Source organism: Exophiala xenobiotica (assembly GCF_000835505.1).
Source record: "Exophiala xenobiotica strain CBS 118157 unplaced genomic scaffold supercont1.4, whole genome shotgun sequence".
Classification (NCBI taxonomy): domain Eukaryota; kingdom Fungi; phylum Ascomycota; class Eurotiomycetes; order Chaetothyriales; family Herpotrichiellaceae; genus Exophiala; species Exophiala xenobiotica.
Window position 1 is genome coordinate 2795295 of NW_013562491.1, and position 25707 is coordinate 2821001.

The 25707-nt window shown below is 51.3% G+C and overlaps 11 protein-coding genes across 11 annotated transcripts; 5 read left to right on the forward strand and 6 right to left on the reverse strand.

Annotated features, from left to right (window-relative positions):
- Positions 1–118: 118 nt before the first annotated feature.
- Positions 119–1867, reverse strand: PV05_07263 (uncharacterized protein; the record flags this gene model as incomplete). The annotated part of the gene is made up of 2 exons (XM_013460073.1): positions 119–1767; positions 1814–1867. The coding sequence occupies 2 exons, from the start codon at positions 1865–1867 to the stop codon at positions 142–144; spliced, it is 1680 nt and encodes a 559-aa protein (XP_013315527.1). The 3' UTR covers positions 119–141.
- Positions 1868–4840: 2973 nt separating this feature from the next.
- On the forward strand, positions 4841–6305 carry PV05_07264 (uncharacterized protein; the record flags this gene model as incomplete). The annotated part of the gene is made up of 4 exons (XM_013460074.1): positions 4841–5074; positions 5134–5277; positions 5307–5386; positions 5443–6305. The coding sequence occupies 4 exons, from the start codon at positions 4841–4843 to the stop codon at positions 6275–6277; spliced, it is 1293 nt and encodes a 430-aa protein (XP_013315528.1). The 3' UTR covers positions 6278–6305.
- An 829-nt stretch (positions 6306–7134) lies between these two features.
- PV05_07265 (uncharacterized protein) lies at positions 7135–8285 on the forward strand. The gene has a single exon (XM_013460075.1). It carries the CDS (start codon positions 7171–7173, stop codon positions 8191–8193), a length of 1023 nt encoding a protein of 340 aa, XP_013315529.1. The 5' UTR covers positions 7135–7170; the 3' UTR covers positions 8194–8285.
- Positions 8286–8551: 266 nt separating this feature from the next.
- On the forward strand, positions 8552–10405 carry PV05_07266 (uncharacterized protein; the record flags this gene model as incomplete). Its single annotated transcript, XM_013460076.1, has 3 exons — positions 8552–9334; positions 9380–9451; positions 9497–10405. The coding sequence occupies 3 exons, from the start codon at positions 8552–8554 to the stop codon at positions 10403–10405; spliced, it is 1764 nt and encodes a 587-aa protein (XP_013315530.1).
- Positions 10406–11265: 860 nt separating this feature from the next.
- PV05_07267 (uncharacterized protein) lies at positions 11266–12643 on the reverse strand (the record flags this gene model as incomplete). Its single annotated transcript, XM_013460077.1, has 2 exons — positions 11266–12554; positions 12607–12643. The coding sequence occupies 2 exons, from the start codon at positions 12641–12643 to the stop codon at positions 11266–11268; spliced, it is 1326 nt and encodes a 441-aa protein (XP_013315531.1).
- Positions 12644–14140: 1497 nt separating this feature from the next.
- On the reverse strand, positions 14141–16350 carry PV05_07268 (uncharacterized protein). Its single transcript, XM_013460078.1, has 4 exons — positions 15491–16350; positions 15060–15433; positions 14932–15010; positions 14141–14880 (listed from the first exon to the last, which is right to left on the reverse strand). Exons 1-4 carry the CDS (start codon positions 15639–15641, stop codon positions 14402–14404), a joined length of 1083 nt encoding a protein of 360 aa, XP_013315532.1. The 5' UTR covers positions 15642–16350; the 3' UTR covers positions 14141–14401.
- Positions 16351–16726: 376 nt separating this feature from the next.
- Positions 16727–18345, forward strand: PV05_07269 (uncharacterized protein). The gene has a single exon (XM_013460079.1). It carries the CDS (start codon positions 16881–16883, stop codon positions 18060–18062), a length of 1182 nt encoding a protein of 393 aa, XP_013315533.1. The 5' UTR covers positions 16727–16880; the 3' UTR covers positions 18063–18345.
- Positions 18346–19839: 1494 nt separating this feature from the next.
- Positions 19840–20345, forward strand: PV05_07270 (uncharacterized protein; the record flags this gene model as incomplete). The annotated part of the gene is made up of 2 exons (XM_013460080.1): positions 19840–20136; positions 20253–20345. The coding sequence occupies 2 exons, from the start codon at positions 19840–19842 to the stop codon at positions 20343–20345; spliced, it is 390 nt and encodes a 129-aa protein (XP_013315534.1).
- Positions 20346–21409: 1064 nt separating this feature from the next.
- PV05_07271 (uncharacterized protein) lies at positions 21410–22046 on the reverse strand (the record flags this gene model as incomplete). The annotated part of the gene is made up of 3 exons (XM_013460081.1): positions 21410–21828; positions 21896–21979; positions 22037–22046. The coding sequence occupies 3 exons, from the start codon at positions 22044–22046 to the stop codon at positions 21410–21412; spliced, it is 513 nt and encodes a 170-aa protein (XP_013315535.1).
- A 670-nt stretch (positions 22047–22716) lies between these two features.
- On the reverse strand, positions 22717–23333 carry PV05_07272 (uncharacterized protein; the record flags this gene model as incomplete). The annotated part of the gene is made up of 2 exons (XM_013460082.1): positions 22717–23201; positions 23261–23333. The coding sequence occupies 2 exons, from the start codon at positions 23331–23333 to the stop codon at positions 22717–22719; spliced, it is 558 nt and encodes a 185-aa protein (XP_013315536.1).
- A 471-nt stretch (positions 23334–23804) lies between these two features.
- Positions 23805–25542, reverse strand: PV05_07273 (uncharacterized protein; the record flags this gene model as incomplete). Its single annotated transcript, XM_013460083.1, has 2 exons — positions 23805–24444; positions 24530–25542. 2 exons carry the CDS (start codon positions 25540–25542, stop codon positions 23805–23807), a joined length of 1653 nt encoding a protein of 550 aa, XP_013315537.1.
- Between the last annotated feature and the right edge of the window lie 165 nt (positions 25543–25707).

Consider the following 25707-nt stretch of genomic DNA (forward strand, 5'->3'; position numbering starts at 1 on the left):
ATCCGTACCAGTCGCAGCGATGCCCAACCTAACAGATCATTCAGTGACCAAAGCTTTCACAGATTATTTGGACACAACATTCCTTTCATTTCTACGGAGTACAACTACGTAATTACCTAGGTACTCTGACTCCCAACCACCTCATAAGCTGAGTCCATTGAATCGACCAACTCGCTCTCCTGAACTGACATGAAGACCATGGAACCCAAATCCAAGCACTCCGTTCACATGAGCACGGCCGACTTCTTTCATCGTTTTGGCATCGAGGACTAGCAGGTAACTTTGGCCAGCTAAGCCGTCGAGCACCACCGTCAACAGTACACCTCCATCCTCTTCACTGGACCGAGGATCTGGCACGAAGACGGGCTCTCCGGCTGTATGGCCATGCTTGCTCCATCGGATTACGGTATGAGTTTCTGCATCGTGCTTTACCAATCCATCCGCGAACGTAGATTTGCCGGTGTCCACGATCCCATACATGTATCGATGTTTCTGGGCCACCATTTTCGGATTGATCGTGGGGAGTTCAAGAGCATCCCCATTGCTGCTTTCGTACTCAAGCACAGCTGTTGAAGTCTTGTGAGCCGTCGCTGCTGACACCAATGGTAATCGATATCTCCGATAGTTCGGGCGAACGGCTGGACTGAGGCTTTCCATGTATGCAGCTGCTTTAGGCGAGTCGCTGATGAGATTGTCCAAGTAGAAGCGATGCAACACGTCCATATTGTCATAAGCCGCCAAGTCTGCCACTATGTCGATTGAGCCGTCGAGATTGGACGGCTCTTCATAGGCGTTGATGGTATGGAAGCAGAAGAAGGGTGCCGACTCATATTTTGCAACCAACCCTTTGCCTCCCTCTTCAAGTGGTCGCTTATCGATCACGAACCACGTTGCCGGATGTTGATCGTTCCAGACCATGGCATCAAGAAGATTTTGAGTCCATAGGATGGAAGCACCACCAGCCTTGTAGGTGGAATTCCAGACGCACAATACTACATAATTCTCGGTCAGAAAGAGTGAATGCAGGTAGGCAGCAGTATGGTGGAATTTGGCCAGAATAAAAGTCTTCCCCGTTGTCGCTGAGACTCGAAAGACTCGATATGTGCCTGTACGGCCAAAGTCGAGATTGTAGTTGAAAACGTCGCCATTCCCCGGATCAGATTTAGCATGGGCACCGCTCCCAGCTCCTGTGAGCTCCGGATGGAGGGTGTTCTGGCGAGCAACACCCACAGGCTCCAACGTCTCGGGATCGAGCATCTGAAAGAGGTTCGCGTCGGTCTTATTGCAAAGAGTTATGTTTTTGTCGTGAGAGTGAGGGCCATTCAACTTCCGACCAGTGCTTGACAGACCTGGAAAATTGGCAGATATTGTTACTGCGGCGTTGACTCCGTTGGGGCCCTGGGGCGGTTGCTGTTGGAAGACAGACTGGACTTTCTGAAATAAAGACTTGCACGGGTCATACTTGGCCGCAAATGTGAAACCATCAAGCTTTCCAGTCTTCCGAATCTTCTCGATAAGTCCATCACTGGTCAATCTCGAATTGTATGTCACTCTGACAGGCGAACCTGCTTCGGAAGCGTGTATCTGGAAGCGGTGCACTTGAGAAAAGTTGTCGAACCAGTGATTGACCTTGAACTCCTTGCCATTCGAAGTTTGTACCGTCCTAGGTCCTAAGCCAGTTCGAAACAGAGTACCCGCCGCGTAAGGTGGGATGGTGCCTTCGACTTGAAGTTCGACAGGTTTCCTCTCCTCATATGTGGCGTCGAACTGAGAGATGGTTAACCACAGAATGTACCCAAGGAACATTACAAACCCCCAATGTGTTTGGCCAGTCTTTGTAGTGTGAAGGCAATGTCTGGCTGGTCATTGCCGCCGACATATTTTTCCTCAACGAATTGACAAGTATATTTCAGGAGCAATATGGCTAAGGCTCAGGGTTATTCGCGTCTCAACTTCTTACCGCGTCTTCCTCGTAGGCTTGCCCACACTATGCCAATACTGCCGTGCCTTTGTTTTTGAATGCGAATTACAATGTCCGAAGCGGCCGTTGCGATTTGAATCTATCCGTCTACTCCTGATTAAGGGCGTAAGCATTGCGGTCACATAGTAGTTGTAAGTCCCCAAGGAGCCCCAAGTTGTAGCGTAAATTACCGAAAAGAGTATAATGCGCGAGCCATGCCCAGAGGCCTTTCGCAGAACTCACTTTACGGCCGATAGCATGCGAGATGAATGAACATGTCCTTCGCAGCCAGAATCAAGGGGCGTAAGGCAAAGTACCTTCCTCTGAGGGCTCAGAAGGGCGAACCATTCATACACTGAGCGGTCCAGCAACTGTATCTCACCAGGCCGAATTTATGAGACTTTCAAGGCGGTGCGATAGCAGGCGGGCCTGGTGGTTGATTGAGGTGTACGGAGTAGCGCCAAGAGAGACGGCGCCGGCATCGAGCTTGCCCTCTCCCGGGTCGAGATGACGCCGCCTGGAGAGCGTGCGGCGCTTGGTGTACCTGTCTCCACAACTCATGGCCGCACGACTTGGAAGCTGTAAGGGCAGCACGATGCGCGCAGCAGAAGAGCAACCTACCTTCAATTCTATCACTGAGTTCGGTCTTTCATTCTAGTGACCTGTCGATGCTGTTTACAGTGCCTACCTTGGGTGCGTAGGCGACTGCCTTCTAACATGCTTTCACAGAGGACAGCTTTGGAACAACGTCGCCGCTTCCGATTCTCGTCCCAACCCGGCATTCATAACCCAAGGTACACCTTCAACACTGTGAATGACCGACTTCTTCCACACCTAGGTGGTCTTCTTGCATTGGAAAGCGACGATCTGGCTTCTCTGGCTGCTGACACTTGATGCTTGTCCGACTACCTTAATTCTCCTTCAATAAACAGGGTTCGCTAAAGTCGATATCGTCATCATGACTATTGCTCAGCATCAGGCGTAGTTCATTAGCAATATAACTGTCAGGCACATATGCACAGGCCCTTGGGGATTGCCCAAAAAGACCGAGAATCCTGCTATTTCACAGCAGAAATCTTTAATCTGTTGGTTTTGTACTTGTTTGGATCACGCGTACGTATATTCCTGACAACGAAGGCGTATATAAAGAGCGGCAATAATACCAATTGGGTCAGAACCAACCAGTACCTTCTCTTCCCCGTAGCCAAATGGCAATGTTAAAGTCTTGGCATAATTCTTTAACTAAAGGACAGCCTAAAGATAAAGTTAGTTAAAGCCATAGTGAAAAAGCTTAGGTAAAGGTCTTAACTGGACCGTTTCCCCCATTTTTTATTCAAAAGATCCAAGAGCATTGTCGGATTTGTTGATCCAGAACAATCTCCAGTACTAGATTTTCAGTACCCAAGAGAGATATTTAGCCGGTACTGCTAATTGTCTTGAGCAATCGTCTGTCGAAATGTAGTACACCTAGTACATCTTCCTTACAAGTTTATGTCAAGACTTTAACATTGCCATTTGGTTTCCGGAGGAGACAGAAGTAAAAGGACAGTACTCCGTACCTAGCAGGACTTTTGGAGACACTAGGTTAGCACGTTCAGCTCCTGATGCAGACCTCTAAGTCATCTGCTATGGCATTCCGAAGATGGTTGAAGAGGTGACAACATCAAAACGATAATAGAACCCTGCAATCCATGGAGCATCATACGTCCGCATTTTTGCCTGTTGCTCACTTGTCGGGAAAGCACAGCAGTGCTCATACGCCTACTAGCCCCGGTCATCGATGATGGGTTGGACGGTGGACAGTTTGTGGTGGCAATAAGCGTAGGCCGAGGGCTAGTGCATCGTCGCTTAGCCAAGGTGTCCGGGCTTCGCGGCGGGTCGGAAGCCTCGCTAACTAGTAGAATTTCCAGCTTCCCTCTCCCAGTCTGGCAGGTCCGAGTGACGCTCCACTTCTTCATCTGGCGCCATATGCTGACGACGACAATCCTGCGACAATTTTGTAGGGGCTACACGAACCCTCGGATGATCCCCTGCAAATGCCTGTTTCTAAGCCGTTCCATTGAAAGGCTTGCCTGCCCTCGGCCTCTATGTTACCCACGACCAATTTTTTGCCTGAGAAAAGGCACGTGCAAGGCGAGACACATGCAGCTTTTTGCAGCGCTTGAGGCTCCACGAAATCAAACTTCTGGCAAGGATCCCTTGCTTGGGATCAACCTGTACATGGTAGTCTCAACTAGTCTTGCCGGTCGCGCATGATCTAGATTTTTGGGCCCTTCGTAAAGTATCCAATTCTCTATGGTGCCCAGGGGTAAGCGACAAATGAGCGCCACCAACCGAGCCAAACACCCTGGGCGCGACCGAAGTAGGCAGTACCTGACCCCGCAGAGTTTGCCTGTTGCAGCTTGCAGCGCGGCACAACAAGCACCTGGCACTGGGTGCCTGGCGGTAAGAGCATAGCGCTTCTTTGCAGCTTGCTGGCAGGGGCGGTCTACTATATACTACTATGGTATGTAAAGAATGAGGAGCGCTCATGCAGGGTGCGATGCAGGGGCCAAACGCCCAGGAGTTGACCAGGAAGGGCGCTCCTGAACCCTGATGATCCTAAGCCCGACCTAGAGAGCCATTGCAGCCACACCGGACCTGCAGGTATTGGCAAGCCGTACGCTGCACCATGTACCGGTCTCCGGAATGCGCCTCTTCGCGCTGTGCGGGTGCGCAATCTTAGGTTCTGTGCCTGGATTTTGTCTCAGTGTGAAGCTCGTCATGGTTGCTGGCTGCGAGTGTTCATGTCCTGATTCTGTACCTTTTTCTTTCAGCTTCCTGTCATTCTTTAGGATCAAAAGCCCTCCAAGTTGCCGCGTGCAGACAACAAGCGTCACGATGGGGGTTTGGGCGAGCGAAAATTCCGCTCTACAGAACACGAAGGCTGTCATACTCCGGAGAGGTAGAGGCGGGATTGCGATTGTAATTTTGATCTCTGTCTTCTTTATTCTAGCGCTCTTTTCGTTCCCTTCATCTTCTATCCCTTATGATGTCTCGCGATCAGCGAGGTCGAACTTCAACATCCATGCCTTCAAGGACAACCTGAATCATATACGAAACAGTACACTAGGTGTGAGTCTGACTGCTTGTTCTTACTTCCAGACTACGCGCTGACTACATTGCCAATATAGTTTCAAAAGATTTTCGGCATTAATCTTCCTGAGCGCTCCGACAAACGAGATGCTACACTGCTCCAAGGAAAGGTAACCAACTTCACAATAGATTGGGTAGATGGAGTGGTTGGCTCTGAGGTCTCGCCCAAAGCCTTACCTTACGTGAGTTTCATCCCAAGATCGCGTTTGAGGGTTTAACCTCTAGTCAGACATTTGAGCGCAAGCCAGGTTCTGTTGGCTGTTGGAGAGCACACCTGAATATCTATACAAGGTCGGCATTTTATTCCCGTATAGCATCTATTCGTTTCGTGGCTAACCTCCTTTTAGGATGATCGAACAGGGTATTCAGACCGCTCTCATCCTTGAGGACGACGCGGACTGGGATATCGGCCTGAAATCCCAGTTGGTGGAGTTCGCACGCGGCTCTAGGTGGCTTCTCGATTCCGACAATAAGGCGAAAGGTTCACCATATGGCGATAACTGGGACATACTGTGGTTTGGTCACTGCCACTCCGAGGCTAGGCGATCCGACAATCGGCGCTGGGTTATTCCCCACGATCCAACTGTTCCTCCACGAAGTGTACGCACAAGTTTTCAACAACCGGATATGTCTCCGTGGGAACAAGGCGACAGTCCAGACCTGCAGACTCGGATCGTTCACCGCATGCATTGGGGGTATTGTACAGCTGGGTACGCTATATCTCTCCGTGGGGCTGAGCGGATGGTTTATGCGGCGAGCCTTGTCCCTAACAACAAGTCCATCGACATGAACATGGGCGACATGTGCGCGGAGTTTGTCTTTCCGGATTTTACCTGTATCGCTCCTTTTCCCCGGCTCATCGGCGTGGCTAGAGCTGCAGGTAGCACCGTGAAAAACAGCGATATTGCGGACATTGACCCGGACAAGGCACAGGTGAACGAGAAGGATCGCACCGAGAATCTTATGTTCTCCGTCCGCCACAATATCAGAAGGATCCTTAACGGCGAGACTACCTTCCATAGTTTCTTTTCGAATCCGTCAGGCGATCTACTCACGCTCGGGGAGATTACCAGAGCGAGGGGCCACCCAGAGACCCTCAAGCCACGGCCCAAGAAAGCAATGGAGGAGCAGAAGGAGCATGGAGAGAAACGAAGACATCTGAAATATCTGTGGCGTCGCTGAGGCTGAATGGCTGCATGCTCGAATGGAGGGTCCTTCTTTGTATTGCTTACGCATCTGTAAGGTCATCTTGTCGAGGGTTCCTGCTTGCCGGCAAGTTAAAAGCAGGCAGACCATTGCACAGGTTGGAGCTGAGTATGATGATTACTCTTCTTAGCACGCACTGAGGAGACCACTCTGGCTTCCACGGCAGCCGCATGTTTATCCACCCCTTTGGAGATTAACCCTTGATCTTATATACGCCATGCCGGTAGGCACCAGCCTAACCGTTCGTTGCGGCGGGAGTTTGCGTTATTGAGTAGGAGGAAAGTGCTTCCTTCCAGTATCCCTGGAACTCAGCGTTACCCAAGCGGGCCGTCGTCCCCTTCGTCAAGCGATGCTTCCAATTAGTGTAACTGTGTCCGTCTTCTCGGTCTGAACACCACATTGCCTTTGCTTCCAGAGAAATGGGCTGTCAGACCTTGCATCGAGAAATATGTGGCTCTGTTAGATCTTCAAAGTAAGTCTTATAATGTGCATTAGGTACTCCGAAATGGTTTGGTGTTCAGTACAAATTGACAAGCGAGAAGTGGTATGAGTAGGCTTCATCCACTTATTCCCGATCGCCAGATAGGCTAGTGGGATTTGGATGTTCCAACTTGGGCGCATCCAACAACATGAATTCGATGCACTGATACCGCAAGAGAATGCTGCCCGTATGCCCCTACGTCTGTAGGGCAGATACTAGTTGAGAGTGCATCGGAGCATTTGTGCGGGGCGCCGCTAACAAGCGAAGCGCCTCGCCTAACTTTCCCCACCAGGCTCCTAACTTAGGAACGGCTTTGTCGCAGACGCCTAACCTGTACTTTTGTCACCTGCGACTCACTCCGCGTGGTAGACGGTCGCCAGACACAAGCATGCCTCCTCCCTCAGACTCTGTTGTGACGATGGAAGACGAATACGATGAAGAGGCTGATGCTGACTTCCAAGAAGATGGTTTTGACGACGAAGATATCTCTACCACATCCGAAGACGAGGCGGCCAATGATGGTGAGCTGTCTCAGAGACCTCGAAAAAGGCGGAAAATAGAGCGTGAGCATACCCAACAAGAAACCATTACAGAACTGGATTCGGGAGACGAGGCTACAATAAGAGAGCAGAAAAACTACCGCAGCAGACACAAGAAGCAAAGAGATGGCGAGACAGAGGATGGCGATGAAGAGTCGAACGGATGGCGCGCGCGGACCCGTGCCATGCGGACCAGAGAAAAGGAAGAACGAAAGCAAAACAAGCTGGCGTCTGTCAAAGGAAGCACAATTGACGTTGACAAGATATGGGAAGACATGAACAGGTCGGAAGCACCTCCACCACCTCAAGGCGAGCCCGACGGTGTCAGTAATAGTCAGAATGAAGAATCAGCAGTGGATACAGCTGTCAAAACGGTTGAAACTGCTGTGAACAAGGAGACTCTACCTGCGAAAGATTTGGACGAGACCATCACAATCAAGCGCACTTACAAATTTGCAGGAGAAGTGCATGTCGAAGAAAGGACTGTCCTCAAGTCTTCAGCAGAAGCTCAGCTCTGGCTAGCACAGCAACAGTCATCGACATCACCTGTACCTGCAACAGATGGGAGAGTGGTCAATAGGCCTCTGAGAAAGCTCTCCCGGTTTGATCCAAATTTCAGCAATCTGGGAGCGTTCAAGGCCTCCTGGACTGGAAAGAATTCACAAACAGGACTATTCAAGGGACCCAAACTCAATGTCGTGGAAAAGAGTAAAATGGACTGGGCTGTACATGTCGATGCTGAAGGGTTCAAAGCAGAACTTGATACTCATGCCAAAGCAAGGGAGGGTTATCTCAGTAGAATGGATTTCTTGAAGGGAGTAGAAGAGCGCAAAGAGGCGGAAGCCAGAGCCGCAAGACTGAAAGCTGCATAGTTGAGACATTCAGCATGCTTGAATCAGACTCCTTCTGACGGTTTGTAAGAGCCAGATTGTTCGCCGAGATCTTGCTGATCGGTTTGCATCTGCCCCGTCTTTCTCGCAGTCAATATTTGTGATGGTTGCTATCTCATCTTGAAATTCTCACTGCTAACTAAGCTCGTGCTTGCCCTCTCACTTTTCATCCCCCAGCCGCGGACAGTTCCTACTGCCTGTCTTTGTTCATGCTTTACTCCTTCTCTCACTGGACAACAGGACTGACACCACAGTCAATGGGATTGGGCACTCGGCCTCCCGACAATTTTGCGACTAAGACTCGTTCGACTCTGCTTGGTCACTCTGTCTCGATGAAAAGATGCGAGACCCTCCCCCACGAACGACTGGCTTCTTATCAATTCCTTGCCGTCGGCCTCATCCTCCAGCCCTACGCAACACAACTCAGTTGATGAAACAAATGAAGCCTATGTCAACATTGAGAAAGACGGGCCAACTCTCACCAGATCTCCAACGTCCCAGTCTCCGTACACGATGCTCGACAACATCCGGAGCCAGCAGTGTGCCTTCAACCCCTCTCGACGAAATTCCTAAACCATTATGGCCACGAACAGTCATTCGCACGGCTTCCACTCCCGAGGCGAGCAATCCCGACCTCTCCATTGACGAAATCACTTCAACAAAGCTGTCACTCGACGATGAAGCCTTCTTGACCAGTTTGCCCTACGATGTACATTGCAAGCACGGAAAGACTTGGAACTTTGGTGTGAAGAAAGGCATTGCGGACATTTGGGAAGGTAACTCGGGTCGACTGAAGAAAATGACAAAGTCGCTGAGGCAGCTGCCAAACGGCTTTTTTGCTCGCAAAGACCGAGCATCAACATCAGCTGCTCAAAGCGTATGTCTTACACGCCCTTTCACATCCGAACCGACTTTACCGCAACCAGAACTCGTGACCGAATCCTGCGTGCCGCGATCTATGCACTCCACCGAAAACCGAGAGCCTGAAGGGTCAAATAGCGAACCTCTTCTTGTACGTATAAGTCCTCCGCCTTCGACATTGCTCTCTAACACCGTCGCCCTGCAGATGGACTATGATTGTAAGCCGAAAGAGACTGTATCTTGCTCGGAGGAGATGTCCAAGGTAGGTACGGAAAGCGCGGGGTGCATCAGGTCTGACAATGTCTAGATATCCTCTGCGATACGCAAAGAGCTCAATGATAGTCGTAATCAGCATGTGGTGACGTCTGAAAAGTCAAAGGTTCATGTCCAACACCGTCTACGCCGACGTATCTAACGTGTACAGCGAGCGCCCCCTCATTTCAAGTCGGCCCCAACCTATTATACGTATGCCTCGTCATCGTCGACAATACATACGGCCGAGGATCGACTACTGCATGGCCCGCGTTCTTTCAAGGCTCCTGACCGCCAGCAACCAACAAGATCATCGTCCGTTGGAAGTGTCGAGGAATTGCGGAGTCATGCCTTTGGAGCCCAAAGATCCAGCAGACCGAGCATATCGAATGTTTCAGTCGGACATAACTCAGCACCCAGTATCAGCCGAATTACCCAGCCAGGCTTGCGGCCGGGGACCAATTCCGAGTCCGGCCATTCCGTTAGCGGCACGACAGCGGTGCCAAAACCTGTGGTGTTCATGGATGCGCCGAGCGCTTGTTCCGAGATTACCTGGAACAATGGGCACCCAAATGGACGGCCGTCTACATCTTCCACGGCGCGGCCAGCGTCCAAAGGAGCCTCTTGTTTGAATATTCAGGACGATTCCGAAACCATGCCTGCACTGTCCCCCGAAATTGAGCTCGGAAGGGGAGATTTTCCGGGCTGGAAAAAGGTCCCTCTCTATGCTCCAAGAAGTGTCGAACGCAAAGACTGGCAGCAAACAGTAAGACGGGAGCGTTATTCTACCGTTCTAGTCCCGCCAGAGTCTGCTACTGATGGGACGCATGGTAACGGCGTGCAAGGCGAAGTCAACATGTCCAGCCCTGCCATCTCCGACATGTCTTTTGCATCTTTGCGGGGGCAGACCTCTATCCAGTCGCATATTGATAGAGAAGCCATGATCCGAGACTGGGAAAGCGAGGTCGAGCAGCAGTCATCGCCCAGTGGTCGAGAGCGGTTATCTAAGGTGCTCTGCAATGCATGGGCGGAGGGTACCACTAGATTGAGGCAAAAGGGTGCTAAACGCATTGTTGTGTGAAGCAGTCCCTTGAAGCTAGAAATAGATGGTGTCGCTGCTGTATGAGGAGGCTGTGCGCGCGAACGTGGTCACTTGATGCGTTTCGACTAGTAGTGATAGGAAAGCTGCTGTTATCGATGGTTGATCCGGGAAAGAGTTCGAGGTGACAGCGTCTGCATGCTACACCGGGATATTACATTTCTTGGGACTAGGAGACAGTATGCAGAGAAGCTGTTTGGTGTTGACAGACACCTCAAATAGATACTTGACCAATATCCATTGCTTGGGTTGGCCTTAGCATGGTGATTTTGAGCCTGATTTGCTTCCTAGTATGGCACCCATGTTTCAAATCTCAGACTTGGGGCAATGATTTCCGTGGTCTCCTTGGCTCGGCAGGGATCAAATTAATTTCACCTTCTCTCGACTGGTAGATACCCTTCATCATTCCTCTATCATCTTCAATCATCCTCCATCCAACACTGCGAGAAAGTGCGTGTTTCTCCGTGGTGAATCATGTCTTCATATTTCATTTTTCATATTTGATCGTATCCCTTACTGATGCTCTTTTGGTGCCGCTATGCTGAAACAGTGCTATTCGTACATGATACATCCTTTCCCGTGCCGCCGACAATGCTTTTCAGCAAGCGATGCTATGACTTTTACAAACAATTGTTGCAATGCAGCCACCAAACCGTATCCTTGGTATGCCAAATCCCTATCCCACTAACAATTCGATTCCGAAAATGGAACGTCCCGCCTCATAGGAGAACAGGTGTTCAGTCTGTTCTTCCTGGTTGCTGGGAAGTCGCAGCCCTTGTCAATGCAGAGCCGACCATGCCAGAAAGTCACTCAAGTGCAGAAGCACAGGTCACTTCGTGCCGTCACACCAGAGGAAACCCATTCTTATCGAGCTCGCCGACCCAGTCTGGATCATAATACTGGCTGTTCTTGTCCAGCGTGGCCACGTATCGATTCCCTCGAACGCCTGGCTTTTTTGAATGAGTGTTTCTCAGGTGACTTTTGAGGTTGTCCGTTCTCGAGAAAGGCCTATTGCACTCGGGCACCCAGCATCTGTACACGTCGTGGTCCTCTTTCTCATGCACGGTCTTTTCATGCCTTTTTCTATGCTCCTGCCTCTTGAACCGTTTCGGTTTTCCCGTGCCTTTGTCAATGCACCCGGGGTATGTGCAGGGATATGGATTTTCTTCAATGATTGGGGCGCAGTTGATACCAGAATTACTGGCTGCGGTCTTGGAGGAGAGTTTCGAAATCCCCGTTGTGTTCCTGCGCTCGTACCCTCGTCGATGCAGCCGGTCATGGTGTGTCCGATGTCTCTTGCTGTCACAGTGCCTCAGAACTTGCTCGAGATCATCATACGACAGTTCGTCAACGTCGTGCTGTGACGGCAGCACGGATGGTGAGATCATTGACAAAGGACTGCTGCTTAGAATAGCCGACGGAGGTACTCTAGCCTTTGGAGGAGTTGACGGCTCGAGCTTGTAGCTCGGGGAGCTTGGTAATATGCGCTGGAACGTCACGCTCGGCTCTATGGTCTCTGTGGGAGTGTGAGCTAAAGTCCACCGCAAAAAATCGTGGTCTGAACCATGCATGGTGGGAGAGTCCAACGGCCCGTCGAAGATCGACTTGGTCAAAGCCGGATTCGAGATTACGTTGCTGATACCAGGCTGCCTCGAATCATATAGTGGGTGACCATGTGCAGACATCAACATATCTGACATGTCTGTCATCGGCAGGCCGGGAGAGGAGCCGACACCACTCATCCAAACACACCTCTGAGGGTACTGGTCCTCTTCTTGCATGTGAAAAATGGGTTGGCAGTTATCGAAGCAGGCTGCTGGTTTCAGACACTTCTGGTAGGTCATACGCACTCCCGGATCCTGCATCATCGGCGTGATGGGACTTGCGAATCTTGCCGGAGGGGTGAAGAACATGTCTGGGGAGGTTAAACTGCTGCAAGATCCCAGGGAAGAACGACGGAGATAATGGGAGCCTGCGATCGAGGAGCCAGACGAGAGGAAGCTGGATGATAGAGATGGACAATCTGCCATAAATCCCAGGGGAGACTCTCTCTTGAATGCGGCCTCGAGATGGAATGATGTGTCGTAAGCACTTTCCTCGGTCTTAAATTCAATATGGGTTGAAGGCATTGCTAATACGTCAGTAAGTTGATCCCTTGACCAATGCTGGGAGACGATACTCACTTTCTACAGCAGCCAAGGTGGTATGGTCGTTATCCATGTTGTCTCCTGTTGTTGCAGTCTTGTTCAGAACAATAGGCGACGATGGTGTGGGCGTAAGAGGGAAATCGAAGAAGTGAAGCGACCACAGCCTTCCATATCTATGAGATGAGTGCGCTCACGCGTTGTCTTGGAGAATGCAAGGTGTTTGGTATGTGCCACCCCGGCGAACGGCTCGCGAATACGGTAAACGGATCCACTTCCTCCGAATGAACTGCTCAGGCTCGGAAGTTTCAGACAGACTGACCCAAAAGAGTCGCCTCCGAATTCCTGGAACGCAGACGAGCCAGACACCGGGAAGCCCAAGGGGGATGAATACGCTGGTGTGGCTAGTTGAGCTCCATTCCACGGCAAGGGATGCTTCTTTCGATCAGCATTCGGAAGTTGCAAGCACAGATCAAGCTAAGGCAGATAGGAAGATCTACGCTCAAGATTCCAAAATGTCCGATCAGGCTCCTGTGTCTTGACATTAGCTAACGCGGGTGCGGTACGGCGGAAAGGTCAGAAAGCAGCTTCCATCAGTGCAAGGACTCATTGGCCAAAATCGAGCGCTACCGCAGGTACGCAACTCTGTCACTTCGCTCACAGACCCCTGCAAAGCAGAGGCGCCAACCTGGAAGAGCATCATCGATGCAACAAACTCTGTGAAGACGTCGCGAATCTATCGATAGCCTTACATACTGCATCGGCAACCTGCATGGTATCGATAACACAATGCAGGCACTAATTGCTTGTATCGCCCCAAAGTGCTTGCATGATCCACAAAGTGCTTGCATGCCAGAGATGTTGTCGCGGGACGTCAAAAGCGTTCATCGCTCACAAGAGCAACCCCGGTCAGCCATTACCGGTATACAGTCCGAATTGGTAACCGCTGTCCTAGTCGACTGCATACTTTCGTAAGGCCGTTCGCGAACACGAGCTTTCAAGCGAAATGCGGATAGAGAGGAGGAGGGTCGATGAATTAGTCTATGCATGTCATCGCTACCGTTCTTTTCTTTGGTGCGGGCAATCGAACAAGAATGCAGGGGGGATGAACTCTCCCAGACTCACTCCTGCCAATGATCAGGAGGACCTCTTTTGGCGGCAAACCCCACGATGAACCAGGATCTGCGTTTCGGCAAACTGACACCATTCCTGAAAACCGCTCACTCGATCAGGTCTGGCATGCAACTCATAGATGACACAATCGAAAAGGGCAAGGCAAACGCCAACGTCTCCAAGAGTTGCGTCTGGCGACAACGCCACACAGATGCACGGGCCACAAAAGTATTGATTTCAGATTTATCCATCCCCAGGTATGTGTCACAAAAGCGATCAGTTTGACACGCAGCCATGTCATTGGCGGACGTCAAATCGGACGTGGACAGCCTACGAGATCGCTGACGGGTGTTTGAAGGCATCGAACCGAAGTGCCCTGAGAGTGTTCCAGGATGACCCCTGGTCGTTTCCAAATGTACTTTGCAATCACCTTGGATGGCTGGAACTCCTGCCGTCGACAGACAACTCGAGATTTTCTTGTTTTCAGCTCTTTGTTAGGAAGGGGTCAGGAGTATCCAAGATCATACAGGAGAAGAAAGATACTGAATAGCAATTCAGGCGTGTTTCATTGCATTGCAGTCTGCATAGGCGCTTTGTAGGCGAATTGTATGCGAACTACCTGCAATGGCCGAAGCCAGAGGACCGCTGCGGCCCTACACGGCCACCTCGATGGTAGATTGACCCACACGACTCCGACCACTCATCGTTGGTGGCTGGATGTTTACAGCTGTAAAACGATCCGCCCAGGTATGTCGCCTTTCTCCAGCATGTCATACACTTCTGGCAATTCCCGGAATGGTCGAATTTGGACGCGCGGATTAACTTTCCCGGTTCGAACCAGCTCGACAGCTTCCCCGGTCTCCTTCAACGAGCCCACCAGGTTCCCGTGGATTCTCAAGCCTTTGATGACGATAGTAGCAATGGGCGTGTCTAGACACACGTCGCCAGGAGGAATGCCGACCAAACACAGCGACCCACCCACTCTTATCATATCGGCCAGTTTTTGAAAGGCCCGAGGGTGGCCACTTGTCACGACTGCTGCGTGAGTGCCTCCACCAGTAATCTTTTGAACCTCTTGTGCCAGATCCTTGCATTTGCTGAAATCGAGAAATTGCGCCCCTAGGGACTCCACGAACTGTTGCTTCTCGACACCGGCATCGACTCCGAGCACTTTTGCCCCCAGCGCGAGGCCATATTGGACTGATTATGTTGGGTCAGAAGAGGCTTGCAGCCCGGGGGAGACTCACTCACCCGCAAAGTGGCCAAGGCCACCCCCCGCCCCGATGACAGTCAGCCATTGTCCTTCTTTCAGGTTCGCGTTGACGACAGCCTGTTGTTTTCCTGTCAGGACGGTTTCGTCCCGATGTGAAGGTACATACCTTATATGCCGTGACGCCCGCACAGAGGGCAGGTCCGACGACCTTCGGATCGACGTCCTGGGGTAATAGTGTCAGATGTTTGGTGTCGAGAACACAGTATTCCTGGAAGCTGCCGTCCTCGTGGTGGAGATGGTTTGTGGAGTTGGTGCAATGTTGCTCCTGGCCTGAAGTGCAGTACTCGCATTGATGACAGATTCGAGAGGCGAAGCGAATGCCGACAAGCGTTCCAAGTTGGAGGTCATCCCTAGGTGATACATTGGGTCCAAATGCCACAACACGCCCCACGCCTTCATGTCCACCAACGTGAGGGAGCTTGATGTTCGTTATGGGCTTGCCGTCGGCACCCGTTGCGGTTCCAGCTTTTGTATGGAGGTCTGCGGGTCGAGGGTAAGTGTTGAGAAAATGCTCCGAAGATTGTTAGATGAGCTCACCACTCTGGCAGACACCGGTGTATAGGACTTTGACCAGGACCTCGTCCTTGCCAGGCATGGTGACGGGATAGTTGTCATCAAAGACGACAGGCCCGCCTTGCTTCGGCACAATTGCCGCGGTTTGCGTTTTGGGGATGTCGGGTTGAGACATGTTGAGGGTAAGCCAGGAAGGTTGGATGATTCTTGACAAGAGACAATACAGTGTGGTGTACGAAGACGAGGTTTGGGCTGTGCGAGGCGATTTATACAAAACTTAGTAATCTCCACGGGCCTTCTTTGCCGTCAACAACTGTGCGTGAACTGTCCACGAGGGCAGCAGAAAGGCGGTAATCACAAACGGGTGGAGTTGATGCTGTAATGCTGTGGTCGAGAACGACTCAGTGGACTGTCAACCCGAAGCTCTTTCGACTCCTCATCCGAGTAACAATTCCCCCCAATCTCATCCACAGTCGTTCTTTGTGGGCCCTGCATAACCCATGCAAACCCCGCATGTTGGCAGGCACCGGTTAGCGAAACTGCTAAGTTCGTTGGCCTGCTGACTTGCTAAGCTCTTCGGTTATTCACACAGAACATGCTTGGTGGGATTGGTGCTCGTAGGGCAGCTGCCCCGATCTGCAATGCGGATGTTCCTTGTCTCAGGGGCCAGAGCAAACCTAGGGCGAGCCGTACTAAGAGGCGAACATCGAAAGCTGAAACGTTAGAACCAAGACACATTATTCTGTCCTTAGTACTCTGGGTGAAAGGCATCCGATGTCTTTGGCAAACTTGCCGTTGTTTCTCCCCATGCTCGAGCTCTGATGACGGCGATATATGGCCCGCCTGATGGGGTTCTCGTCGAAGCAGGAGGCGCACAGTCGATGGTCGAAGTGGGAAAATGAACAAGTTGTCTTCAAGGTCAGCTTGGCGTCGGCGTGGGGGCGAGCTATTTGACCCCATGAATACGGAGTGCCCCCATACCACAATGTGCACGGTATCCGTACATAGCTCGACAGTTGAGTGACAGTAGGACTTTGCCAAGCAGGAGACACGATGGAGGAGAGCGTCCCAGATTTTCGATGCAACAAGCTGTGGCGTACAGAATCTGTGTGTGGCGCTGACAGTGTGGCTAGTACTGGCTTGGCGTCACATGTCCAAAACCTGAAATCGAAAGACAGTCTCGACAGAAGGCAGCGGATGACGTCGTTGTTGATTTGATCGATTGATCACGGGCCTAAAACACCAAATCCCAGCCATCTTTGGACTCGCTTTGACCAGCCGGCGACGAGTACGAAATTCCCTTTTTGTCACATTCGTTTTGCGCAGTCTCTCCTCTAAGCGAGCCAAAGCATCGGCATTCCATATCCTCAATATTGATGCTGTGACGTCTGAATTACTGTGGCATCACTCCTCAATGGTTTCCTACAACCCCGCCTGCTACCTCCCTCAATCGTGGTCATCCCAACTCCCCAATGCCATCGCCTGCCCACCACCTCCGTCCTACTTCTCAACTGCTTACACCTACGCAACATCACCTTTCTCCTCAACATACAACACCCTGCGCACCATGATCGACGCGCTGCTCGGCCTGCCCATGCTGAGCTTCCTCCTCATCCCGACGTTTTCCTCGTACTCGACCTCTCTAAACCTGCTCTTCTTCTATCTCACATGGTCGACGCTGGTCCTCTCCCATCCACCGTTGCGTGTGGAAATCGTCGCGACCCTCGCCGTCAGAACTTTGTTCTACATCCTCCCCTCGACGTTCTTCCTGCTCTTCGACGCCCTACTACCCTCCGCGGCCGAGAGCCTCAAAGCGCTCGGCGATACGGCGCTCCCGTTCAAGAATGCAAGCCGTGAGCGCACAATGCGTACGCTGCGTGTACTCGGCTGGTCGGTCTTGAATATCCTCCTTGGCGTGACTATTCAAGCCCTGGTCGAAGTCCTGTTCACACGCGTTCTGCTCATCCGCTCCGCATTGCGCGTGACCACGGCGCTGCCTTTACCATTTGGCATATTGAAAGACCTTGCCCGAGGCTATCTCCTTCGCGAGGTAGTGACATACGTTTTGCACCGGTATGCTCTGCACGAATCGAAGAACAGCCTGTCCCGCGCGCATAATGAGTGGTATCACTCTCTCTCGACGCCGTTTCCCTTAGCGGGAACTTACGATCACCCGCTCGCATACCTTGTCCGGAGTTTCCTGCCGACGTACCTACCCGCCGTACTCTTCCGCTTCCATTTGATTACCTATGTTATCTATATGGCGATGGTGTCTCTTGAAGAGACGTTCGCGTATAGTGGGTATAGTACGGTCCCGACTAATTTTATTCTCGGTGGGATGGCACGCCGGACGGATACGCACATGTTGTGCGGCGGAGATGGGAATTTCGGGCCTTGGGGCCTTGTGGATTGGATCATGGGCACGAGTGTGGGAGCGGATGTGCTTGATGATGTTGTGGCCGAGGCGGACAAGCACGATGTCCCCGCAAGAATAGATAAGATGAAGAGTAAGGCAGGGAAGAAGGTAAATGGGAAGATTGAGGATGCGAAGAACGTAGGAGGACGCAGGCGGACCAGACGCAGGAGCAGCAGTTGAGGAGGTTGAACAAGAGTTGTGATGCAGAGCCCTCCTGCTCCGAAGGGTCCGGTGTTGAGGTCTGTTGAGCGCAATTTTTTGAGCAGTTGTGTGTTGACCCTGACATGTTCCACGCTTTGGTGCGTCAGGGCAAAGTTTCTGACGGTATATAATGAGTATGAACGGCGGGCACGATAGCGAAAGATTGGATACCCCATTTTCTTTACTGGAGTATAGCAGCTATGGCGAAAAGCAATGTTTCTGGTTAGGGTATTATTTTCATCAATGGATCTTGGACCCTTCATGCGCGAATGTTTCAATCTGTCGATTTCTTCGGTAAAACTTGGTCTTCTCCTCGACCAAGCGACCGACTTCCTTGGCCGAGTTGTAGTTCTGTCTTCTACAGACGATTCCTCGCGCAACCCAGATTGAGACCTGGATCGTTCTCATGGCCATGTGTTGGAAAGTATCCTTGGTTGGGCAGGAAAAAGGAGGAAAAAGGGAAAAAGCAAACGCAGTAAGTTCTTTCCAAGAAGCTCCCTCTGACCAGATGTTAGTCCAACAAGGTTCTCCGAGCTCAAAGTCCTGTGGTGTCCTTCCAGCCTGCTGTATATTGTATGCTCTTTCACTGCACGCGTCCCCTTCGCACCTTCGTCGTTGGCGCCTAACACCTCTCGTCATGGAGACGGCAAGTAAGACTTGGACCAGATGCCTGTCGAACCTGGGTAGCGACCACATTCATCGTTATTCCGTGGAAGTACACGAACAATCTCGTCGACTGCTCTGACCGGTTTTCTTACTTCCTGGAGACGATTTGCCATGCAAACAGCACAACCTTGGAAGTGACGCCGTTGTATGAGAGACGATTTGAGTGTGCTAGCTCGATCGTGGGTTTTGTCAGGTCCGCCTCGAGACGGTACACAGGATGCAGGGCGACAGATCCGGGCAACTCTCGTCCCATGTGCGCGGGCACTCCTCTCGCCTGCAATATAACCTACCCATTCGACTGCCTTTCTGAAGCGACGCAGCCCGGCAACCTCTTGGTTGACTTGGATAGAAGATGCTGTCGTGGCGTGGTGATGAATGCATCACCAATATCCGGCATGGTAGCCCAAAAGCCAATATCCTTGCCAATTCAATATCGGCAGGATCTGCCAAGGGTCGATTGACTGCCGCAATCCTGTTCGATTGGGTGGGCTTGTCGACTTGTGTCAAGTTTCCTTTGAACTCGTCATATGTTCATCAAGACAATTTGTGCACCACCTATTGACAAGCGGTTTCGTTGTGGTCACCAGTGTGACACTTCTGTGAAGGAGTGAACATGGCTAGCATGTCGCACATGCTGGAGGCAGTCGACTTTCGACCTGGGCCACAATACTAGTGACAACCACATATTCACCGTGTGGGCGTGAAGACATGTACCTGTACCTGTACCTGTCAGCTGCAAAATTCTCCCTGCCTAGGTACTAGGAGACACTCCTGACCTCGTGTAGTGAATGTCTGCGAATGACTCGAAAAGTGTTTATATATAATGCGATTCGTTTTTTTTTGGTCGCGCTGTTCTGAACCATCGATTTTCCAGGACCGACACAAGCGACTTGCAAGCCTTCTTATCTTCCAACAGTGTAGCGCAGCATAGCACAGTTTCAGGGCCACCAATTTTTTTTCTTCAGCAAAAAGGAAGGTATGTTGGTTAGCCGTCGAGTTTTGTTTCGTCGTGTTTGCGTCTCTCGCTTGCCCGCAGTGCCGACTCAACACGACTGACTGACATTCTGTGTCATACCTTGCAGGGAACAGCATGGACCAATCAACTCATTCCAAGCGTCTGGACGGTCTCTTCCTCCTGGCAGGGAGCAGGATGAACCAATCAAGTCCAACCAAAAGTCCAGATAGTCATGGCGGACGGCAGCTGAGCAAACAGCCAGCAGACCACAGTGACCACTTCAAACAGCGTGCTCAGTTTGCTCACGACATCGCCAGGCGTCTTGCAGATGGAGCAAACCTGGAAAACATTGCGCACCAGTCCAACATGACCGTGGATCAGATTGTCCGGATGGTGGCCATGTTTGCGGTGCAGGCGGGTGAAGTTGGTAAAGTTTGTCTTGGAACGGTCTGTCTCACCTTCTCACCTTCACTCATTGGCCCTTAATTTTCTTTTTTGCGTTTGTCGATTGTATCCGAGACTGTGTCCTGACGTGTTTTGATGTGCAGGAGGAGATGTACATCGTCTTCGCAGAGAACGAAGAGGGCAAAGGCCACCACGATCGGCGATGGCGTGCAGGAGAGCGTGAAGAACAAGAATGAGATCGGGAAGGACACGGACATGGACATGACGTGGTGGCAGATCACCTTGTTGACTCTGGGACCAATCTGGCATGTGCGAATCGAAACGATGGAATGTCGAGTGGAGTTGACCACGATCAACTGTTTCACATACCGTTGGGTGCGTTAAGTAAAGGGTGCCAGCAAGCACAGTGAGCACTGAACAGTGAGAGGGAGCGACGAGGCTGGACAAGAACAAGGCTGAATCCCCTGACTTTGGCTTTCTTGGCATCAACTTTACCAGATATCCTAGGTATGCTTGAGGACCGCAGATGATACCTGGCCACGAGTGGCATTAGACAATTGTAAGACGCACACACACAGTCCGGAAAAATAAATCTCTATTGAACATGCAAAAAGGCAAAAACTTTTTCCACCCTACCAGGTTTCGAACTTGCCGCTATGGCAGAGGTCCATCTCTGGGTTAGAACAGGTGGGAAGTGAAAACCTCTGCTTCTCCTTAGAGGATGCATTCATCAGTTTTTTTTGTGTGTAACTATGTACTTTGTGCTTCTTGTTTTCTCTTTTTTATTGTGGGAGCGCCTGACCACACAAATCAATGCTGACTTTTTCTTTAGCAGTGGAAGCGCGTAACCACTGTATGTGTGTCAATCCTCACCGGGTAGAGCACCAAGGTACACCACCCTCAGATTGTTAGGGAGAATTTGGAAGAAGTAATTGATAAAGTGCAAGTCAGTCAGTGAGTCACAATAGAGGGAGTGTTTGATTTTCTGATTGGTGGCGCGAATGACTGTGGTGGGTTGTGGATTCCTGTGTGCCTGAGGAATGAATGGAAGGTACGTTTCGGAAAACCCACGAGGAAATGGCAATGGAAATGGCAAATGCAGGGACAACACCCCGTCGTCGTCCTCATGGCTGTTATGATCGTTGATTGCTGTTCTGGAAGATGGCATCTAACCAAGTGACTTGACTCTCCCAAGTCTATCCATTATGATCCTGATCAAATCAAGTGAGCCATTCCTCTCCAAGCCGTCTTCCATGTTTCATTTGATGGTGCCTAATCTGCGTTTCCCATCAGGTACCAGCTAGGTGCCAGCCTTCATGGCCTCTGCATCTCTCTGCGCTGCGAATTTGGCAATCGACTCCACCATGTTGAGGACGCTGATATGGTACTTTCGAGCCACGGCGTCAGGACGCATGCCGCTGTTGATCTCCTTGATGTACAAGCGGACGAGTTGCACATCCCTGGCGTCCCGTTCGGTTGCGTTTGTTCGTTGTTTGTTCATGGTGGTTGTGGTGGTAGAAGGCTTGTTGAGAGCTTGAGCTTCAGCTTCAGCGACGTCCTCTGCGTCGATGGCTGTCCAGTCATCGGCATCAACGTCGACGTCTTCGGCCTGTGCTGGAGTTGTCGCCGTCTCGACCGGTTTGTAGGTCAGAGGAGGGAGGAGGACAGGCGCTTCTATGTCAAGCTCCGGACGTGCACGGCGCTTGGCTATCTTTTTTTCTGTCGTAATTGTTAGTTTAATTCTCTCAAGAAGGAGTGTGTAAGAACTGAGACAAAGGAGGCTTACCTCTGTCCCGCAGAACAAGCAGATTTGCCTCGCGGGAGGCGCGGCGCAGCTCGTACGCTTCCTTGGAAGCTTGATAGTTCGCAGCTGCGCGGGTGCGGTTAGTCCTGACCTTGGAGCGAAGAGGGAGAGAGCAAAACTTACCTGGATCCATCTTGGTATTTGTGTGAAAGTGGACAAAGTCGCACTCTGAGGGCGACAACAATATCTCTAGATATAATGTAGGATATAAAAGGCACGCTTGGCGAGGATCAAACGGCACCTTTTGTCTGACTGGGAGGGAGCAGACGGCATGGCGTGCAAACGAGGGCTTTGATGGGCGAGTCACCGCCTCATCCATGGTGACAGATACCGCCTTGACAAGACCGAGCAGGATCGTGGGTGACATAGGTTGTTGTGGTAAGAGACACCGCCGTGAGGAGTCGACCGTTTATATAAAGCGTCCTCGCTGGCCTCAATCGGCTGTTTTCACATCACTGTGACAGGTCGACGACAAGGAGCCATCTTAGCCTTCAGCACAGGGACCGAAAGGGCAAGAATATAGGCTGTAAGTTTTCTGTCCTTTGAGAAGTGGATGAGAATGAGGGACTGACCCACGACAAGAGGGAAGTGCGTAGATCGATGCGTTTTAAAAGGCCAGCCAAAGCAAACGGAATGTTCTCTACTGTTTGTCAAAACAGCGAACTCCATCTCAGAGCAGAGCCAACGAGCCTCAACGAGGAGGAGAAGCACGCCCGCCGTATCCAGGCAAAGATCATGTCTTTGTACTGCGCGAGGCCACCCTGTCCAATGCTATTACTACCTCTCCTTCTCCACTAGATGCTCTACCCCTTCATCGCCAGGCCCCACTGTGCGATGCACAAGGCCATATCCCTTACACTAAACGCATATCTCGCAGCGACCACCTCCGGAAACACGCCCTCGCAAATCTCCCACACCATGCTTCCCAGCATCCAGTTGCGCACTTCTTCTCCCGTTGTTGGACGAGGGCTGATGGTGAGCTGTCTCTCTTTGATGCGCTTCTCAGTGAGTTGCGCGATGCGAACGACCACATCGAGTAGCGCCATGCGGTGTTGTCGACACACGAGGGCCAGCGAGATGTTGTTCGCCAATTTGTGGGTGATATGCAACGATTCTGCGTCCCAGAAGCCGCGTTCATAATCGTTCATCCTCAAATAACCGTTGTCGGAGATCACGCCGGCTTCGATGAGCGCTAGATCGGTGCGCGTGACAGCAAATGGGGCGAGGTACCGTTTCGGGACTAGCAGTCGGCCAGCATTGAAGCGGCATGCTTCAAACTGGAGAGGAGCTAGGACGAGAGGTCAGTGGGCTTGATAAAGAGCGAGGAGAGGGAAGGTAAGAACTTACTGACGTCTGACATGTCGACTGGGCGGGCTTGAGCATCGATCCTGCCGAGTCGGAGTTGTTGGAACCAGTCCATACTGATGTCAAGAGGGTGACAAGGCTGAGGGGCTCAGGGTATTTTTATCGTATATTGAAGGTCGTGTTTCAATGCTGTCCAGCGATGAGGAGATGCTGTCCGTGGACATGAGGTGAAGTAAGTATGTGAAAGTAAGGTTGTAGACATGCAGGAAGAAACATGAAATATCCAGGAGTGAGTGGTGGTGTATTAATTGTTTGATTACTGGCGCGATCAAACATATGTGAATAGTCAGTGAATGGCAAGATCACCTCATCATTGTTTGCGAAGGACCGCAATAGCGACCAGCAGGGCCGCTTGATTGTATTGCGGATTGACTACGTGCAGACAATTGATGCGCAGCGCAGGTCAATAGTCGACGAGGTGGTGGAGTCTTGCCTGGAATATCAACCTGCATCAATGAGTTGGGAACGACACTGCGGCAGGCGACGACGCTTTCCCGCGTTTCGCACCCCAGATAATGCCATCATATCAGGCAATCCAGAACCAGATCCGCTCGATGAAGTTCCTTGGCTTTGTCTCCGGCCACGTTCCTTCCATGCGATCGATCTCAGCCTTGCCACTCCACAAATCCATGTCTTTCAGACGGACGAATCTTGTCCGCTTGACGATCTTGTACCCCAAGAACAGCGAGGCGAAAATGGGTATGTCAATATAAGGCGGGATAAAGCTCTTCGCGCTGAACCGGCCGGGAAAGAAGCAGTCGAAGCCGTTGAAGATGGCTACGGTAATGCAGAAGCAGATTGCAAAGTAGGCCAAGAATGGTTGCAGTGGAGACTTGTATGGCAAGCTCGACCTTGCTATTCCATTATGTTTGAGAGCATAATGAAACCGAAGATAGGTGATGCAGATACTGGCCCAAACAATCAGGGTGCTGACCGCGGAGAGATTCGAAATCCAGAAGAAGACATCGGCGGACCGCGAGCTGACGTTGAGATAGACCAGCAGACTAAGCAGAGAGGTTGCAGCCACACAAGCATAGGGAACCCCAAAGCGTTCGAATTTCAAAAATGCCGGTGCTCGATGATCCAGTGCTGTCGCGTATAGAATGCGTGTTGACGCGTAGAAGAACGAGTTTCCTGCTGACCAAGCAGAGGAGAGGATGACGGCGCTGATATTGACGTTAGCACTCAATAGCTGTCCTGGGCAAGACGGAAGCTCCTGCAACACTGACACAGGCTTCTAGCGAGACTTACTTGATAATCGACGGCAGAGCTGGGATCCCACCGTTAACTATAGCGATCACAAATGGACTTGCCGCTGCGCCGGGGGCCGAATTGCTGATTGCGTTCAACAGTCGTGGGTCTTTTGCTGAAACGCACATGCCGATAAGGAAGATCGAAAGCACATAGAAGATAGCAATTCTCCAAAACACCCTTCGAACAGCCTTGGGGATGTTCCTGCGAGGATTCTCCGTCTCACCGGCTGCGATAACGACCATTTCACTTCCTCCATAGCTGAAGGTCGCTGATATGAATATCTTCCAGAAGGCGAGAAAGCGTCCTAACGCACCAGTCTCGAGATACTCCAGCATCGGACCCGGGTGATCCCAATATCGGAAGCCGATTCTGTCATGGTTTGGTGCACCACCAAGCGTGATAATGAACATGAGCAAGATAAGACCGACGATGGTAGTCAGTTTGATAGCACCAAAGACAAACTCTGCCTCGCCATAGATTCGCACCGGAAAGCAGTTGACAATCACCATAGGTATGAACAGGACAGTTATCCAGACCGCATTCGAAACAGAGTTAGGCCAGTATCCTATAACGACAGCAGCCGCCGAAATTTCAATAGGTACACCAATTGCAAGTTGATACCAGTAATTCCAACCAAGAGTGAAGCCCAATGCTGGATCAACGAATCTTGCCGCAAACACTGGCACTGCGCCTGGAAGAGGCAGGTATGCAGCCATTTCTCCTAAGCTGTTGATAACCGCGTACAGGTTGAACCCTGTAATGAGGTAGGCCAGGAAGGCTGAGAGCGGACCAGCTAGGCTCAACGCTTGGCCACTCCCAACGAACAGACCAGTTCCGATAGCTCCTGACAGAGCGAGAAACTGGACATGTCGTGCTTTCAGCTTGCGATTTAGTGTTCCAACGTTTCTCTGCTCATGCTCCGGATTTTTCAGGTCGTCATCTTCTGTCTGGGTCTTGACGGCGGCATCGACGGCTTTGGCGTTTTCAATATCCTTCGGTTCGGGCTCCATGATGGCCGGGTATCTTCGCATCTAGCGACTGCCAGTATTGGGCTGTCAAGGTGGACAGATTAAGAAGCGGTGTTCAGTAGGTGGCCGAAAGAACGGGGTCGGTTTTCTACCTTTCGACGGTTTGGGCTACGGATATATGCGCACATCCTGCACGATCCTGCCACC